The 18,425-nt window shown below is 41.2% G+C and overlaps 3 protein-coding genes across 6 annotated transcripts; all 3 read left to right on the forward strand.

Annotated features, from left to right (window-relative positions):
* The first annotated feature begins 3,330 nt into the window (after positions 1-3,330).
* Positions 3,331-9,281, forward strand: LOC135607824 (U1 small nuclear ribonucleoprotein A-like). Of its 2 annotated transcripts, none has more exons than XM_065099954.1 (10): positions 3,331-3,721; positions 3,995-4,057; positions 6,222-6,300; positions 6,448-6,522; positions 6,778-6,853; positions 7,032-7,077; positions 8,019-8,110; positions 8,219-8,288; positions 8,655-8,737; positions 9,022-9,281. In XM_065099954.1, the coding sequence occupies exons 1-10, from the start codon at positions 3,380-3,382 to the stop codon at positions 9,050-9,052; spliced, it is 957 nt and encodes a 318-aa protein (XP_064956026.1). In that variant the 5' UTR covers positions 3,331-3,379; the 3' UTR covers positions 9,053-9,281. The 2 variants fall into 2 exon arrangements, with proteins under 2 accessions (XP_064956026.1, XP_064956019.1); XM_065099947.1 differs by having other exon boundaries at positions 3,333-3,721; positions 6,775-6,853.
* Positions 9,282-9,864: 583 nt separating this feature from the next.
* Positions 9,865-16,334, forward strand: LOC135607814 (RGG repeats nuclear RNA binding protein A-like). 3 transcript variants are annotated; one of them, XM_065099926.1, is made up of 8 exons: positions 9,865-10,287; positions 10,432-10,825; positions 10,907-11,030; positions 12,549-12,707; positions 12,801-12,860; positions 12,943-13,129; positions 15,183-15,433; positions 15,499-16,334. In XM_065099926.1, the coding sequence occupies exons 1-7, from the start codon at positions 10,128-10,130 to the stop codon at positions 15,386-15,388; spliced, it is 1,290 nt and encodes a 429-aa protein (XP_064955998.1). In that variant the 5' UTR covers positions 9,865-10,127; the 3' UTR covers positions 15,389-15,433; positions 15,499-16,334. The 3 variants fall into 3 exon arrangements, with proteins under 3 accessions (XP_064955998.1, XP_064956008.1, XP_064955989.1); XM_065099936.1 differs by having other exon boundaries at positions 15,515-16,334; XM_065099917.1 differs by having other exon boundaries at positions 15,183-16,334.
* Positions 15,490-16,334, forward strand: LOC135607834 (dof zinc finger protein DOF1.7-like). Its single transcript, XM_065099967.1, has one exon. It carries the CDS (start codon positions 15,490-15,492, stop codon positions 16,174-16,176), a length of 687 nt encoding a protein of 228 aa, XP_064956039.1. The 3' UTR covers positions 16,177-16,334.
* Positions 16,335-18,425: the final 2,091 nt, after the last annotated feature.

The following is an 18,425-nucleotide window of genomic DNA, read 5'->3' on the forward strand; positions in this document are numbered from 1 at the left end:
TTTACTTCGACTCGTAGGTTCACACTTGGTGCGGACTTCCGACCCCAACGAAGGCGCCACATCGATCGAGTCATGTCGAGTCGTTGCTTCGCTGTAGTGTCGTCGTTAATGTCGGTGCTCGCTGATATCGCCTAAGGAGCACGGTTAAAGAAGGTGGAGCCATTAATACGCTGTACGATTTAGGTAACGACGGTGGTGCCCCGGGTGCCTATTAGCCAAATCCCGTCACCGCGAGCTGCAGAATATTTTTATGTCTCCATACGGATGTGGCCAAGTCATTTACTCCAGCAGCACCCATGACTCGATACCACGAGTGACGAGACCGGTGCTGTGGGCCCAGTAGTTCCTGATACAGTATTTTACCCTCCTGTAGGTGACGAAATGTTTGTTTATTTCATGGCGAAACATGATGCGATCGACGGCATTCATGCACGCAGATTATGATGGACCATGGTAAGGAGCGCGCTGCCCGAATATAGAACAAGCAGCGAAACAAAACACTGCCACGAGACACTTCGCTTTAAAGCGAGGTGGAGGAGGAATCAATGCGGGACGTACGGCGTCGTGCCACGCGGCACGCCCATCACGAGGGATCAAAGGACAGGCAGCCGGAAGCGACGCGCAGGGCCACGCCGTGCCGCCACGTGGTCGACGATGCCACGCCTACCGGCCTCGCGATCCCCGTCCAAGGCTGCATCCTCTCATTATCGTGCCCCCACCCACGGGCTCGTCGATGAGGTTCTCTCTCTCTCTCTCTCTCTCTCTCTCTCTCTCCGAGTCGAGTTTGGAGGTTACCCGGAACACGAAGGATGGCGTTTTAGGCGTGCCAGCTTTTTACGTACGCCGCACACTTTGCTTCGCCTAGGATGCGACCTTTATCCCTTCCGTAGGCCGGTAGACCGCAAGTCATTTCGCTTTTGGTGGGTCAGCCGTGGGTCCCGTCGCGTTGTCTCCAATCGCAAGGTAGGAAGGCCAGATGGGTGAACCACGGGCGGGGTGGAGAAAACGGCGGTGAGGGTTGCTGTAGAGTAACCGAAGAGTGACGGCACTCGTTAGGAAGGATCCGCGGGCGCTGTCAGCCGTTGGTGACGCGGTCGGGTCACCGTAGTCAATGTCGTTGACTAACCCTGTAGCATTTGCGGTGCCGAGAACCGTAGGCTAACGTATCAGAGATCAGGAATAATATGAGGTCCCACTTGATATAATTAACATGCAGAAGAAGAGTTGAAGTATCTGGGACTAGCTTAGTCCAGCCACATAAAGAAGAATGTAGGCTATTCTAGCAAGACATTTATTCCAAGGTTTATAAACTTTATAGGGTGAATACATGTATGGATGTGATTTGGGTAAGCACCAAGACATGTAATGTCAAGCCTACCTTCCAACTAATGGAAACTTTGCTGAAGATACTACAAATATAATGTCGAGCCTCGTATCTTCTGCTACAATCTACGTAAACAGTTTCCTGTTGTCCTGTGTACTGGTAGCTGGCACACAGGCCCAACCTTCCTTTCTGACGACCGAAGAACATGCCATATTATCGTGTGATGAGGGGAGAGAGATGGACAAGGGAAGGTGGCGAACTGTGTACTGGGATAAGACATGGAGACTTGTCCTCCCACGAGTTGATGCATCGAGATAATGTATTGTATGATGTATATAAACAATCTTTTCTCTGATGGCTACAGTACCTGTAACGTAATATAGTGTTGTGTGGAATGGAAGGTGGCAGTAAAAAAACATTATACAAGTAAAAAACAAATAGCACTTGTAGTGCAACTTTATGCTGTGCTCGATGGGGTTTGATTTTGTCCCGAAAGTATAAGATTATCCATGTGAATTCTTAAGAAGAGGAGTCTGAGGGATTGAGGTCAGTCATGGGTCGGATCTCAAGGTTCCGTTGTGTCTTCATGGTCGACCCGATGTGAGACTCGATCGATCTTGTATGTGGTGTGCTTCTATAAGATCAATCTCATATGTCGAGAGAAAAAAATTTTGACTTGATGAGTGAATTGTAATGATATTAAAATTTTGATCTCAATGAAAGTTTGACATTTATACCTACATAAGCAATCCGAAGGTATGTGAGTCATTAATATTCATCATTATCTTGTTTAGCATGACCATGCGAGCAACCAACTCGTATGTTCCCAATGGTGTTGATTGACTCGTCTAGACCTCTATTGTGTAACGTCGATCGATCGGTATGGTCTCAAGTGATACGGAGTCGATCATGTGTAATTTGCTAAGTCAGCGTCACTCCTTACGAGACACATGTCGAGTCATTTCACGTCGATTCTTTGGTAACCGTCAATTGTCACTTTGACTGGTGCATAAATATTCCTTATATGTTAAAAAAAAATTGATTGGAGAATGTATAGTAGGATAATTTAATCTATTGTATTGTATATGTTTGGATTATATATTGGGATATAATCGGGAATTCATATGATCAAATATTATTTTTTATATATGTATGATCATAGAAAAATTTATAAAACTAGCAAAATAAAAAAAATAAAAAGTTTATGGAAACAAAAAAGGGAATGAGAAAAATCTCATCTTAGCAAAGAATAAACATTAAATTTCTCTTACAATTCCGACAGTGTTTTTCCTCAAATGGTGGTATTTTCTTGTTGCTCTTGTTAGTGAATTCCTGTCCATTTCATCTTAGTTTGTTTTGCAGGTAGAGTTCTATGAGAAGCCGACTGTTGTTAATGAGCAACCTCAGGTTGGTGAGCTCGAAGAAATCTACATAGGCTGTTCTTCATGCTCAGTAGCATTCAAGTGGTAGATTGCATTAATTTGACGGTGCTCTTTTCTTGCTGCAGGAGACTCAATGACCTGTGTTAAGATAGTTTCTCAGGAAGTCAACCTATCGAAGTTACTTCATGCGAGCGATTTTGCAAGGTTGTGATATGCTTGCTATTCGATAAGAAATCATCGGAAACGTTGGACATTGTAATAACTATACTCGGATAAAAGAAATAATTATTTGAAATAGTAACTACACTCCCTCAATGTGGCACTTCTAATATAACATGTCCAGCAAGAATAAGTTTGAATAAACGTAGAGGTGGTGGATGTAATACTACTTTATCGCTCATAAAAAAAGTTAGAATATCTATCTTAGATTTCCATTAACCTTATATTTTCTTTTCTTTCTTTCTTTCTTTTTGTGTCTGTTTGTTGCTGTTAACGTGTGGCATTCCCAGTGCAGCTGAGAAGCCGACAGAGAGCTATCTTCGGAAAGATTTCCGGTAAGTACAACACACAAAACATTACCAATTCTTTGTGGGCCGGCCCAATTTATTCTTCTCCTGCGCGGCCACAATCTCTCTCTCTCTCTCTCTCTCTCTCTCTCTCTTGTCGGTGGGAGATGAAACCCTCCTACGCCTCCCACGCGCCGCCCAACAACTCTTCGGCTGCGGTCGCGATGCACCCGCCGCCACCGGCCGCCGCAGGAGCGGTCGTCGAGGCCCCCGGCTTCCCCCAGCCCTACTACCTTCACCCTCACTCCCACCACCACCACCAGCAGCCACACCCGGCGCATCCGCCTGCTCCGCCGGTGGTCTACTCCAAGCCAGAGCAGCAACGGATCAAGACTCTCTTCGTCTCCGGCCTCCCGGACGACGTCAAACCCCGCGAGATTCACAACCTCTTCCGCCGCCGCCCTGGGTTCGACTCTTGCCAGCTCGAGTACACCGGTCGCGGAGATCAGGTCGCTGCTTTCGCCCCTTTTTTTGTCTGGGGTTTTGATGCTTCCAGGGTTTTTGGTGTTCGATCTCCGTATTTTGTTGTTTGAAGAGTCCAATCTAGTGAAGTTTGTTCGGCTAACAGTGAGTATCCTTGATTTTTGTATATTGAACAATGACACGCACCTTTTTGGGCTGACACAGACAAAACTCCGTAGATGTTGCTTGTGTTATAGTTACTCTTTCGCGATCTTTTGTCCTATGTTGATCTGATATAATTATTATTTTTTCAATTACAGGTTGTTGCCTTCGCCACTTTTTTCAATCATCAATCAGCAATAGCGGCAATGAGCTCCTTAGATGTGAGATTTTGCTTCATTTATTCATTTCCGAAATATTATAACTTATTCCTTTTACTGTCAAATTTCCTTTAGATGTGGAAATGCTTCAATGCACTTTGAGTGCGAATTCAATATTGTTTCTCCTTCTTTGATATTTAGCTCTTAGAATTTTTTTTTTTAAATTGGGATATGTAATTGTTGACGTACTTGTAGATTTTGGTTTCAAAAGTGCTTTTCTGACCAACTCAATAGTAGTAGAGCAACTTCTTGACAAATTTTAACAATAAAACCAATGACAATGGTTGTGGTAGTGAAGGATGTGGTGGTGGCAGCTATAGTGGAGATTGAAACAGTAAAGGTGGCTAGTGATAGTGGTAATAGCATTGGTGGTGATGAAGATGGTGAGATAATGGTAATTGTTGGAGTAGCAGTAATAATATTGGTTGTTAATAGTGGTAGTGGTGGTGGTAATTTCGATGTCAGTGGATCACAATAACTGATGGTGGTGGTGGTGTCAAATGGAAGCAATGGCAGCAGCGATAATGGTTGAGGCTGTTGACAATGATGGTAGCAGAGGTGGCGATCATGGTGATGACAGCCATGGTGGCCACAGTAGTAGCTATCATGACAATGGTGGTAATACAATGATGACAATAACATTAGTTTCTATGCTAATGGCAGTAGTGATGGTTGTAATAGTGGTGTTGGCGGTGACGATGCCGGTAATAATGATGATAATTGATTGTTATTAGTGGAAGTGACGGTACTGGTAGTAGCGATGACAAGGGTAGTTTTGACCATAAATAGTGGTGGTAGTGGTAGATGACAATGACAGTACTAACTGTGATGTTGGTGGTGGCAGCATTGTCGTGATGGTGACTGAAGCAGTGGCCGTGGTGATGGTGTTGCTGCTGCTGATGAGACGATAGTGGTGACAGTGATAATTTCTACAGTGGGAAGTTCAATAATCAAATGAGAGGGTGTTTATATTTATATAAAACATGGGCAAACTCTGTTCTGCTTGGAAATTGTAATTAGCAGGTGCTAACAGCTTAAAACTCCTTTTTTGCAAGATTTTTTGCTGAAATATTTATTTTTTTATCTCTGGCTTGGATGGTGCATCTGCTCTCTGATATGAGGTACAACACACTGATACTGATAACCTTGGTCCGCATCATTTTCTATACCCTGAATGAATCAGAAACAAAAAATCATGAGAAATTGAAAAGCTAAAATTAAATAATCTAAAGTAGATTGATGACACTTAAATCTGTCCTATGTGAGTCTTGATTCATCTAATCCTAGTAACTAGCAACTACAAAATATCGGGGAAAATAAATCTTCTTTTATTTTTCTTGTTTTCCTTCAATGTCACATGAGTTGGTGTGCCAAGGCGATAAAGTGTTAATCACCTGATTTCACTGAGCCCCACAAAGAAGCATATGACAAGGAGGGATAATAGCAGTGCCAACTGGACTTAGCCAACCCTCAAAATTAAATAAGGATAATGCACTATTATGTTAACAATGGCCAATAGTACTTCAGACAATTGCATACATGTTTTTGGAATGATCTTTGATCAGTTTTAGGTGCTCAATCTAATCTATAGTAATTTAAAAGCCACCTAAAAGAATCTTAGATTCCATACACACACAAAGGCATAGTTATATTTGTAATTTTCCTTTTCTTGATGAAGTATATCTGATAAACTTATGGAATGTGTTCGACAGACAACTAAACATGTACTTATTTACTTCGGATATTTTGGCCATCCATTTCTGGATGGTGGGGCCTTATCAGTGGAGAAAAATGTCTCTGTAACTATTCAAATATTGAAAAATCTAATGAATAACTTGATAATCTCTAACAGATAACAGCTGTTTATGTACACAACTTGATGGCATTTTGGAACTTTATTAGTTTATCCTTGTGTCTCTGGATCCTAATCTCCTAACAGGCAACAACTTTAATGTCTATGTGTCAGTGCATATCTTGATGAAACTCTCCAACAGGCTGTAATTGCACTTTGCATATAAGTTGGCCTATCCGAAGTCTGAACTTAAATATATAGTACTTGTTAAATTAGAGCAAACAAACAGCTACAACTGTGGCTATGTTACTCCCATCTATTGCATTTATCATCTTAGGGTCTTTATTCTGATTCTTTATGATGTATCTTTTTTAGGGGGTTGTTTTTGATCCTGAAATTGGAGCTACCCTGCATATCGAGTTGGCCAGATCAAATTCTCGAAAGCGCTCACGGGGTATGTAGAATTATTCTTTATTAATGCAAATGAGAAATGTTGTCAGTAGAAAATGATTTTGTTATTAGTTCAGGCATTGACTATTTGTGAATAGTATATATCCTGAGCAGATTGTTCATCAGATAATATGGTTGTTTGTTGATATAGGAGTTGGTGCCTACACGGTAATTGACAAACGGGTTAAAGTTACAAATGATGATCAGGAGTTATTTAGTGATGATGGTAATGAAATGTTTAATTGCTTGAAGTCAGGATTATGTCTCCTTTGATCCATTAATGAAATACTATATTGTTGTCATAGATCTCTTTCTCTGTTCCCATTTTATAAGTTTACTGTTATTTTTGTTCTCATCACTTCAGCTTCCACATAAATTTTACTGAGGATTTGCATGCTACATTTCACCATAAGACACTAACACCATGTGTTGATTCTCCAACTCACTTGCACATGTTTTTGACACATTTGCACGTCAGGAGATGGTGGATCTGATGAACCATCAGGCACAGATAATGATAATCCCAGCAACAAGGATGCTTTAGCTGCAGTAAAGAGGTCAAAATGCACTTCAAATGCACATGGTTACTTATGTTAGAATGTATTTACTATTATCGTGATTTTTTTTTGGTTTAGATCATCCCAGATATATGACTGCTTTAATATAAACTAGCAGATTGTTAGGTTTGGTTTAATTTTCTATTAGTTTAACTTTGTTTATTTCTATTGAAAGCAGTGAGGGGACCATTGTTATACCTGATGGTGCTGATGGTACATTCAATGTAAGTTATCACACTAAGCTTAGATCTTATTTCAATATTCGTTTCAAGTACATCTTTTGGTACCAGGTCTATTCCCAATATTATCAGTCTGGTAATAGCAGACCGGAAGTCCTTTTTGTACACTTGTATAATGTGAGTTTCTTACTAGAATGGTATCAGATCAAGAAAAGATTTATGGTTATTTTTGGGTTCTCTTACATTGAAAATTTCCATATGATCTGGTATGTGTCATATTTCTATATTTCCATATTGTCCCTGGATTTCCAGTACAATAACTCTTATCTTTCTTTGTCATCTTTTAGTGAAGATAGAACTTATAGATTTAGCACATTGTTAGTGTCTGGAGAAAATCACTGGCTGTTGGTTAGGATGATTAATTTTGCTTATTCTTTTTCTTCCAAAAGAAAAACACTATGTTAAGAAAGAAAACTATTACATCCTAAGCCCTGCTCATCAGAGCTCAAAAAGGAGGATAGAGAAGGGGGCCAGTTGTCCCTTCACAAAACCTCTATCCTATTAGATTTGGCATGATTATTTAACCAATGAGCACACCGATTAGCTTCTCTACGAATGTGAATCACCTTCCAAGCCTGAAGCTTGCTTAAAAAAACAAAAAGGTTACTAATTAGGTTGGTAAAGCTCCATGGTGGTTTGTCCTCTTGATCAAGGACTTGTACAATTTGGAGAGCGTCAGTTTCAATCTCCACAGACAAGAATCCCTCATCGATTAATTTTGCTTGTCAATCCAGAATAGTAATGAAGTGATTTCATATCTGTCACCTCATTTGGAAAGATCACTTTGGCTGATAGACAAAGAACTTATTCATGTTATCTTGCTATCTGGTGTGTCATGCTTTTTATTCCTGCAATTAACTGTTACATGTGTGTATTCATTTTGGGCATTCTGAAAGTTGACATACATGGTCATTCTCATGCTGCAGGATCACTCAGATATTCCACCCTGTTCTACGTTGTTCATTGCAAATCTGGGTCCTACTTGCACTGAAGAAGAACTAAAGCAAGTCTTGTCTAAGTAAGTTTTGATGCTTCCTACAGCTTCTGAGTGAACAATTGCTTTGTTTTTCTCTTTGTTTGACTGGATTGCATCAATAGTTTGTCTTAATTTTGGTTATCTGTCTAGATACTCTGGCTTCCATATGCTTAAGATGCGGGGAAGAGGTGGAATGCCTGTTGCTTTTGCTGATTTTAAGGTACCTATGCTGTTTGTTATATTGCATCTGTTTGACTTGTAGAATGTGTTGCTTCTTTTAAATTGTCATGTTTCAAGTTAATGGTTCACTTGGACCATTTGTTTTCAGACCTTTGTGGGAACTCCCATTGTGTTCTTAATAAGAATTATTCTAGTTTTGCTTGGAAAGAGATATTCTAACTAGATAATGACAGTCAGTATTGTATATTTGCTTGAAGCATTAGGGGGTTGCTGATGTATATATTTGCTTTAATTGTTAGTGTCAAACCACATCCAAATGACTATAAAATAGTTTCTCTCAAGCTTTGATACTTTTGAATATATCTTACCATAAGTCTCCTCTGACAAAGAGAAAGCTTTGTTGCAGGACACTGAATCATCAACCGCTGCGATGAATGGTCTTCAGGGCATTTTGCTGGAATCATCGGACCGTGGTGGTGTGCATGTAGAGTATCCTCTGTTCTTAAATATCGCATCTGTAGTAGTATAAATCCTTCATATGCTCACAACGTTTCCTGAATCCATGTTTTGAGTTCTCTCTCACAGAGAGTTTGCTTCTCCATGAATCCCTTGGCTGACAACCAGCATAATCTAGGTTTTTCCAAGGTTCTTACACTTGCCATCGCAAGCTCCTAAGTATCTTAATCTGTAGCATTTCTCATCTTGGTTTGCTTCTCTCGGATGAAGCTTTCACCATTGTTTGTACTTGCTAAGAATTTCCTTAAGTTTTTCAGATATGCGAGGTCGAAAATGAGAAAAAGTTAGTAGTGCCATTGAAGAGCCAACTTTCATCTCTGCACTGAGCTGGTTTTATTGTCAAGATTCGAGTAAACTGGTGTGCCTTGCAGTACATACATGGCTTATTCCCTGATGATCTCAATGTTTTAGGTAAACATTTAGCTTATAATTGTGTGTTCTAACTTGTAAACTATCCGCCGGCCTTACTGTATCCAAATAACGAAGACGATCATTCAATATTAGCCGAATTATTCCACTGGTTTCTGCCTGCTACCTTTTGATATTTCCTCTTTCCATTCTTGCACAACTCTAAAATAGTCCTGAATTATGATGTTGTGCTGGTGAAATTTCTTAGGTTAATGAATGATGATATGGAAGCTTATTGGTCAGTCTTTCCTCGTCCTACTTGCAAGATGCAGTAAATATCGTCTGGATTCACTGCAGAAAATTCAATTGTTTAACGTATATGCTGAAACTTAAAACGACAAGCAAATGCCTCATCTTCCACGTCCAGACGTCCATCTACATCAATTTCTGATGTCTTCGCTATATCCTGACCATGTCATTATTACTAATTCAGTATAATTGATGACATATTTTTGTAGAATTCGTGCATAAAGCTGAGGTGGCAATTTCAGCGGGCCCATGTGTCAATACCATGAATAAAAGGTGTTCATATATAGAGTATTTGTACTAAGCTCATCAAGTACATCAAAAAAGAATCTCGTTGAACCTCGTGCTGGTGATCTCAATACAACCGTCTGATGCAGATTCTAAGACTAAATCACAGGAATGCCCTTCCCTTGCTATTTTCGTAATAACTAACTCCGCAGGAGAATACAATGCCGTCATTTCGTGACAATTAACTTGCATTAACGTAATTAATCGAATCGGCTTGAGGACAGGACGAGCCGCTAGGGTTTTCCTTCTCGAGCTCGCTCTCGCTGTCCCTGCCGACGCAGTAGAATTCCAAGCTTTACCCTAACTCTTGGGGCTTCCTATCCATACTGGCACGTTGGGTTCTTCCATGGCGATCGAATCGTTCTAGTCGTTGATCCATTGCTGGGGTTTGGGGCGGTGTTTCCTCGGTCCTCCGACGCCGATGGCTAGCCTCAACCCCTTTGATCTGCTGGCGGACGACGATAACGATGATCCTTCTCATCTTATCGCTATTCAGCAACAAAAAGTCGTCGCCAAGAAGCCACCCGCTTCTGCTGCGGCGCCGGCGTTTCCGTCGAAGCCTGTCCCTCCTACCCAAGCAGGTATTTGTCGCTCTTCTTTTTCCTTGCCGGTTACTTGATGTTAGAACCGTTTACGATCGGAAGTTGGTATATTCATTTTATCCTTGATCTAGTTTTGCTCTATACAACCATGAAATTCATCTTTTTGTGTGCTTGGATTCTCAGTGAGGGAGGCTAGGAGCAATGCTGCACCACCTTCTCGTGGTGGCGCTGGCTGGGGTGGGACAGGGCGTGGTAAGGGTGGGAGAGGAGGTAGGGATTTAGGATATGGGGAGGTGAATGGATTTTCGAGGGGTTACGGTGGCGTTGTTTCTGAAGAAGGGGATGCTGATAAGCCTTCTGAAAGGAGACGTGGCGGATATGGGTCACAACGACAGTTATTTCGTGGTGGTCGACGGGGTGGATATGGTAATGTGAATGGAGAAGGTGGGATTGACTCCGAACGACCCCCACGGAGGATCTATGAGAGACACAGTGGATCTGGTCGTGGTTATGAGATGAAGCGTGAGGGCGCAGGGCGTGGGAACTGGGGCACGACTTATGATGATTTGATTGCAAAGTTAAGATTTGTCTTTTATTATAATGCCACTCACAGTAGATTGTTTGTTTATTCGTGCTGATTTGAGTAGCGTCCAATTAGGGTGAGTGAAAAAGACTCAAAAATGGATGAGAAGCTTGCAATTCCTTATAAGCAGGCAGAAGAGGATGATAGACTGCCAATGGAGGTGAATAAGGAGGCCTCAGCAAATGAGAACGAGGAAAAGGTACCTGAACTTAAGTTATTGTCATCTAATTTGTTGCACCTGTTTGTCCTCCTTTCTTCTAGAAGAAAGAAAGGTTGGATAGCTTTTTATGATGATTTTATAAATAAATCGCATCAATGTCTTTTCTTTGTTTCTGATAATGGCAGTTTTTCCACATACTTTTTTATTGATATAAATGACATGAGAACCATTACCTTAAAACAAATTAGGAGGACATTATTTAGAGTCCAATACTGAACATACTTAGGGGGTGGAACATGTTGACCGATTGCCTTATTGAACACTTTGCACTATGTTACACTAGGCAAGGGTTGATCTCCTCTAGATCACTATTGCTTTTGAGAGAACTAAATGGCTTGCTTTAAAGTTCTTGAATATGCCACTTTGGTTCCGTTGCAGGTATATACTAAAGTCTACTTACAGCCCTATCTTTGAAATTTTCTTTCAACAGCAAAATGTTTCTTGCAAGAAGGGCTTTGGAAATTTTATGCTTTCAGCTTTCTTTATTTGTTTCAGAGTAAGATTCTTGAGTTTTTATTTATCAAGCCCATATAATTTACCAAATTGAAAGACGAGGAAGATTCTTTTGTAACGTAGTTTGGGTTCCTAGAACATGGTGCTATCTTTTGATGAATTAAATTTCTGGAATGCTCTGACTCATGCCTATGGCCGATCCAAAAGGTCTTGCATGGTGTAAACCAAAAGCATATGCAAGTGTTCTTAGTCACTCGGCCAGGTTTAGGCATGTTTCTTTTGGTCATGTACAATTCAGATAGGTGCCGCATATTGCACCATCCTATTGGTATATGGTAATTAGAAGTTTCCAATTAGTGTCTTATGCTTGGGCTTCTTAGAAGTTTGTTGCCAGCACATCCTAGGTTTTCCAATATGTTAACTTTTAGAGAAGTCTGCTTCTTCTATGAGCCATTATTTACACCTATACTCTGACTACTTTTTGCTTCAGAATTCTAGGTACTGATATATCAGCAATATTGATGGTTTATGGTAGAAAGACATGATATTAATTTTTTTTTGCATGAATTTGATTATGAATCATATTTTCTATGTTTTGAAAAGTGGCCACGGTATGTTAACTGTCAAAAGTCCAGAAAAATATCTAGTCAACTGCAAAAAGAAAAGAGTCAAAAAAATAATTTGATAAACATTGTTACAGACAGATTATCGTATTTGTACACGTTAAGAAGCTAACATGTTACAAGAAACATACAAGTTCTGTACATATAAATTTATATGATCTGTATACAAAAGTTTTTGTCATAGATGCATATCTACTATGTGTTGACTTGAAGTGAATGTCTGAAATTATGATTTGAATATAAAAGAATCTAGTTAAACCAGTTAGCTTAGATTTATTTTATATTTGTTGAGGTTTTCTTTCAGAACCTCTTTGAGTAGTGGACTCGTGCAATTTTCTTTTGGGTTGGAAATACGTGCTGCCATTTTTTCCGTTTGATGGCATGGTTGGGCCTTATTTAGCTGTTGGACTGGTTGATGTAGGAAATGACTCTGGAAGAATACGAGAAAATAAAGGAGGAAAAACGGAAAGCACTACTTGCAATGAAGCCTGAAGGGAGGAAGGTGGAAATTGACAAGGATTTTGAGTCCATGCAGCAGCTGTCTATTAAGAAAGGAAATGATGATGTATTTGTTAAATTGGTAAGCTTAGTCACCTGCACCTTTTGTAGACTCCATCCATCCAATGCATTGTAAATTATATTTATTGTTCTATGTTATTAATAATTTTAATAGGGTTCTGATAAGGATACGGGAAGAAGGAAAGATAATGATCATGAGGAGCGGGGAAAAAAGGTATTTTTTGTTTTACTAATTATGTTTGACTTGAATAAACCAAACCTGTTCTACAATTGAGTAATTTATTTTCCTTTTTTAGCATGTGCCTATTCCTGAGTTTCTGAAGCCAGCTGAAGGGGAAAGATATTACAGCCCTGGTGGTCATGGCTTTGGTCGTGGGAGAGGCCGAGGTGATCGTGGATCAATCTGGAGCGAGTTTGCTGGTGAGACAGTGATCTCCGTTTCATCTCCTTCACTCGAGGATCCTGGACAGTTCCCTGCCCTTGGTAGGAAGTAGAATTTTAGTATGACAAGCCTCTTACTATCCTTGCAGCTTTAATTCTATCTGTTATCTATTGAGTTCAACCGTCAGGGTTTGCTTTATCTGCATAAAACATATCCCGTTTGATTGTTCTCTGCTATGTGGTATTATGAGGGCCATGTATTTTATTGTGCTTGCATTCATGTCGAGATTATCTTGCATGGCATTCATGTTTGTGGTGGACCAGCATATGGATTGGGCCAGAGAACACATTAGTCCTGAAATTTCTTGTTTTTTCGGTGGACCTATATAGGATCGAGATTGTGAGGATATGTAGATTTTACCCGATCTGATGCTACCCAATTTAGACCTGATCTGTGGTTAATTGAGTTGAATTGGCTGCTAAGCCAGGTTTTGCTTTTATAGAGCCCAAATCAGATTAGAGATTTTTGGGGAGTAACTAATTGTCAAGTCAATGTTGATGTACTTGAATCTTCCTGCTGCTCATTTTTGCATTCTGTAGCCCATTTCCCTGAAATAAGGAAGTATATAAACTGTTTCCAAAATATTATGTTCTGGTTTCTGCCTGACTAGTTATCTTTTACATTGTAGATAATTAACAATAACCAAACACTATACTAGTCACTCTTATAAACTATATGGCATGCTTCCCCAAGCACTTTAGCTTTGCATTAATTCCACTAGATGTCAAGAGTGAGTTCAGAAATAGAATCCAAATGCTTCTTTAGACCAGTAGAAATAAGTTGAAGTTGCCACATTCCCAGTTGTTATCAACCTATTCTAGAAACTTTTAGAGCAATCTAGGACTGACAGATAATGTGTATTTGATCATACTGAGTGTCTCTTGGAGAAGTAAAGGGCTGCTGCTATAAGAATTCATAACACAGAGTCAGGCATGTATTGAATTCTTGACAGCAAATGTTGGCTACAATTGCGCAGATCAGCAAAGCATCACAAAACTGAGTGATTGTTTACAGCAGTAGGACTCGAACTGTTTACATGAATTAATAGCAGCAAGTGATTGTAGCAACACTAGGAATGATTTCAGGGGTAACACTAATATTTGTCCATCCTTGATTAAATATATGTTAGGAAAATAAAATAAATCTTCACCAAGATGTGCTAAAGTAAAAACAGAGAAAGAGTAATATGGATGAGGTGCCTATTTCCCCATGTTAACATGCTCCTGGACTAAGAAGTGATTTGAGAATCAAGTGGCCCTTGATCATGATTAATAAGTCACTAGAGAGAACTTTATGGGGTTGAGAACATTGTTTGTGGCGTGAATGGTATCAACTAGTAGAAATGATCGTCTCGTCGCCTCCAGCGATGTATGATTAGACGCAGAACATGTTAATCGTGGCCTCATGACAAGTATTCGCAGAACACGCCCACGTCCCGTGCAGACCCCACTCTGATAATGCTTCGCGGTTCGGTTCATCGTGTCTTTAGTACGCAGCCCACGCGTGGCGGGTCGCCGATTGACTTCCCAAGTCAACGAACGGGGAACGGTGTGCGATGGTGCTGCCCACGCGTCGCGGGTCGCCGCTTGGCCTTCTCTTCGTGTTTCGCGGCGTAGTTCAGGAACGGGGTCTGAGGCGCCGATCACGGAGCGGAGCTGCGGCCCTCCTGTGGGGATCAAGGTCTGTGACTCGAGCCGGGCGTGGCCGTCGGACGCGCTATCCGTGATCAAATCACCGGTCCTCGAGCCGAAATTTCTCGGGACGCTGCGCAGCTGTCAGCGACAGGCGTAGGCCGTAGGATGGGCGGCCTACGAGCTGCTGCCGCTGCTACAGTGCCCCAAACATCACAGGGCATCACCTCGACGCGCCGCCGTACCAGGGGCGCGACGCACAGCCGACACCACCGACCCCCTCGATCTCTCTTTATCCCCGACTTTTGTTCTTGATCTCTCTTGCCCTCTGTTGCTGATATTAAGGTTTCTCTGCTCCAAGAGTGACCACGATTCATCTTCTTTCTGTTATTTCTGCTGGTTAGACAATAATACATACATCTTTAGTGACTGACCTTTGTTTCCTTGTTCATGCCTTCGTCAGCTTGTCTTCGTCTCTCCTCTCATTCGGCGAAGTCTCCCGAAAGCAACCTTACCCGTGGAGTGGAGCATATTTCTTTGAGGAACTCCGTCTACACGGTTCAACTACCCTTCATAAGTCTTTTCGTCCGATCAATTTCAATCCACGCGCTGCAGGAGCAATCCGGGGCCAACAATCGACACCATAGAACAGCGTGTCATGATCAATGAAGCACAGAAAAAGAAGCTAACACGGATTCAAATTCTAACTAAAAGGTTCTAGCTTTACTGCAGAATACCACTTTATATCTCGTCCTCCGTCTCCGCCTCCAATGATGCAGGACTCGGCGGCCGCAGCCCCATTCCAAGCGGCGGCCACGAAGTCTCAGATTCCGGAACCTGAGGAGAAGCTGCGATGCCCAAGGTGCGACTCCACCAACACCAAGTTCTGCTACTACAACAACTACAACCTCTCCCAGCCGCGCCACTTCTGCAAGAGCTGCCGCCGCTACTGGACCAAAGGCGGCGCCCTTCGGAACGTTCCCATCGGCGGTGGCACCCGCAAGAGCTCCAAGCGCTCCAAAACCTCCTCCTCCTCCTCTTCTGCTTCCAGTTCCAAGAGCTCCAGTCCCCCTAAACCCGGCCTTTCCCCGTCTGGACACGCACAACCTGAGGCCATCTCCGTTATGCTCCCACCCCTCGACGCGGACTACCGATTGCTCGATACCAGTGGAAGTTTCATCTCGCTTTTGGCATCGAGTGGACACTTCGGAGGCCTCTTGAATAGCTTCCTTCCGGGGGATGGCGCCTCTGCTGCGGTGCGGAATCCCAGTACTGTGAGCAGTTCAGGCGTCGATGGCCATGAATGGGAATTACAGAACTTCACTGGCAGCAGTGGCTATGAGAGCATAGCTGCGACATTGTCAACTGAGAACTTGAGCTTGCAAGTTGATTCTGAATGCTGGGCTGGAGCATGGCCTGATCTCTCCATCTACAATCCAGGCTCAAATTTCCTCTGAAAAGATCACCTTAAAGCCTTGTAGCAATGTATTATTAATAGGAAGGTGGAACTGAAAAAGATCACCTTTTTATTCTTCTTCTTCCTTGTCACAGGTAACTGAACTGCTTATGATACATATCATGCTTAATGGTATAGTTAGCATATAGTTTTTTAGAATGCTGTGATGCAGAGATGGATTAGAATAATCTCCAGCCCACCTTCTTCTGGTTTTCTAGGCTCAAATTCTCATGTTTTATGTAGTTGTTGAGCTTAGAAGTTTTGTTGAGGTTGATGTGGGTGTACTCGGCACATTTTGGTGGTATAGTGTAGATGAATGCAGATTGGTCTCATTGGGCTTGTGTTGTTCTGTTTCTCTATTTTGTACTTGTTACTGTGATTTCGTTTTCGTAGCTAATGGTTGACTGAGCTACATGGAAACTTAAATGGAGTCTGCGTCTCTGCATTTGTTATATGGATCTTTCAGTGGATGAACACAGTAGCTCATCTTCTATTGTCATTGACCACCATCAAGGACTGCAGGTAGCATAGGGCAATCTTTCTGATGATGCTGAAGAGGTCAGTTTGGCGGGTAGTAATTAAATATTACAATGTAAATGGCAATTAAACATCTAACATTTAGAAATTGTGGCTTTGAACGTTCCTATATACTTTGTGAGCTTTTCATGTCTATGAAATCCAAAATAGATTTCATATTTTATCCTCTTGATGGGGGCAGTATTTACTGTTGATGAACCTTATACCATGGTTGAGGAGTATTTACGGCTTGATCCAATTGGCGATGTCTAGGGTCGTCCCGGGGATGAGGTCCTCTCTTGATCGGGTCAAGCTTGGGAACGTTTAAGATGCGCCTCTTTATCGAGCTCGTCTGCTTTTGTCATCGTTGCACATTGGCCTAGGTTGGGATGGGGAGGGGATTTCTGACTTAGGCCCCTCTGAAGATTAAGTTAGTAGAATTCTGTTTTGTCAAAGATCATTTCCATTATTAGATGTTGGCAAGGGGCTTTTATTAGTACCTGAGGGTTAGTCGTAAATTTATTTTTTTTAAGATACATTGAATAGTGGATGATCCTTCTCTGAGACCTAGGTGTCAAGTGTTGACATGGAAATAGGTTCTCCACTTGCAAAGTTAGAGTTTCATACTTTCACCCTCAGGGAGCCTATATTGCTGGGAGGTTTGTCCAGTAGATGCCTCTTTTACGTTGTATTGAATTGAACTCAGACTGAATGATATGTTTAAGAGCGCTGATGCACAATCAAGGAAATGTGTTTCTTCTATTGACAAGCAATGCAAGAGAGGTCATTGATTATGTGCATTATCCTAGTCCATGATCTATTGGTTAGAATCTGTCCCGGACATGTTCGGGTTTCAGTTTGCCTTCCGGATTTGAAATCAATTGTATGATTCTATCAAATACACTTCTACGCTTGTATATTACTAAGCCCGACACCTTACTACACATGTATGGGTTCTCCTGAATTGCCCCTCTTGCTGTCCAATTTTAGTTTGTCATAAAAAATACTTGGTTCGACCTGTAACTACGAAGGAGACTAACAATAGCAGCTTATGTAAGGGTTAGGGGAGCTTTATGTTCTAATGATTTGCTCAATCCTCTGTTACCTTCATCTTGTCAAACTCACCACATATGTTCGTTCGGGTGCACTGATGTTAACATTTCATACTTCATAGTCTTGTCTATATATTCTAAGGCCTCTCCTTGATAAATAACTCCATAGGTTTCGTAATAGATTTATTTCAATAGTTACGAACTCGATTTTCTTTCAAGATTGTCGTAACAGATACGTACATAAGTAGTTACAGTTAGAAAATACCATCATTTGGATTTACCTTTTACATGACAACAAGATTAAGCCATAAAATTATAAAAATACATATGTTAATTCATTTATGGTAATATATGGTAGCTCACATTGTCTATTTTATTTATTCATAGATATGGTAGTTGCTTATGCCTCTGGCTTAATGTTACATTTCTTACTAGTTATGATGTAATATCTCACAACACAACAAAATATCCTCTTTCAATATAACACAATGTAATTTTTTCTCCATTAGGAACTAGTAGGAAATGTAACATTAGGCCAGAGGTACAAGCAAGGGGAGATATACATGGAGAACGTAGAGGAGGGTAAACTAGAGGGCTTCCCGCATTTTGCGTATGAGGGAGATCCACAAGAGGTTGTCGAGGCCACTAATTACAGTAAAAAATCATCTTTGCTTTCCTTTGT

The sequence above is a fragment of the Musa acuminata genome, chromosome BXJ1-2 (assembly GCF_036884655.1).
Source record: "Musa acuminata AAA Group cultivar baxijiao chromosome BXJ1-2, Cavendish_Baxijiao_AAA, whole genome shotgun sequence".
In the NCBI taxonomy this organism is placed as follows: Eukaryota; Viridiplantae; Streptophyta; class Magnoliopsida; order Zingiberales; family Musaceae; genus Musa; species Musa acuminata.

Bases quoted from the DNA above. Each gene is read 5' to 3' on its own strand.
- LOC135607824 (XM_065099947.1), top strand. From the start codon at position 3,380: ATGAAACCCTCCTACGCCTCCCACGCGCCGCCCAACAACTCTTCGGCT. The intron at 6,854-7,031 runs GTCAAAATGCAC...TATTGAAAGCAG, and splicing joins GCTTTAGCTGCAGTAAAGAG to TGAGGGGACCATTGTTATAC. The intron at 7,078-8,018 runs GTAAGTTATCAC...CTCATGCTGCAG, and splicing joins GTGCTGATGGTACATTCAAT to GATCACTCAGATATTCCACC.
- LOC135607814 (XM_065099917.1), top strand. From the start codon at position 10,128: ATGGCTAGCCTCAACCCCTTTGATCTGCTGGCGGACGACGATAACGAT. The intron at 10,288-10,431 runs GTATTTGTCGCT...TTGGATTCTCAG, and splicing joins TGTCCCTCCTACCCAAGCAG to TGAGGGAGGCTAGGAGCAAT. The intron at 13,130-15,182 runs GTAGGAAGTAGA...TGCCTTCGTCAG, and splicing joins TGGACAGTTCCCTGCCCTTG to CTTGTCTTCGTCTCTCCTCT.
- LOC135607834 (XM_065099967.1), top strand. From the start codon at position 15,490: ATGATGCAGGACTCGGCGGCCGCAGCCCCATTCCAAGCGGCGGCCACG.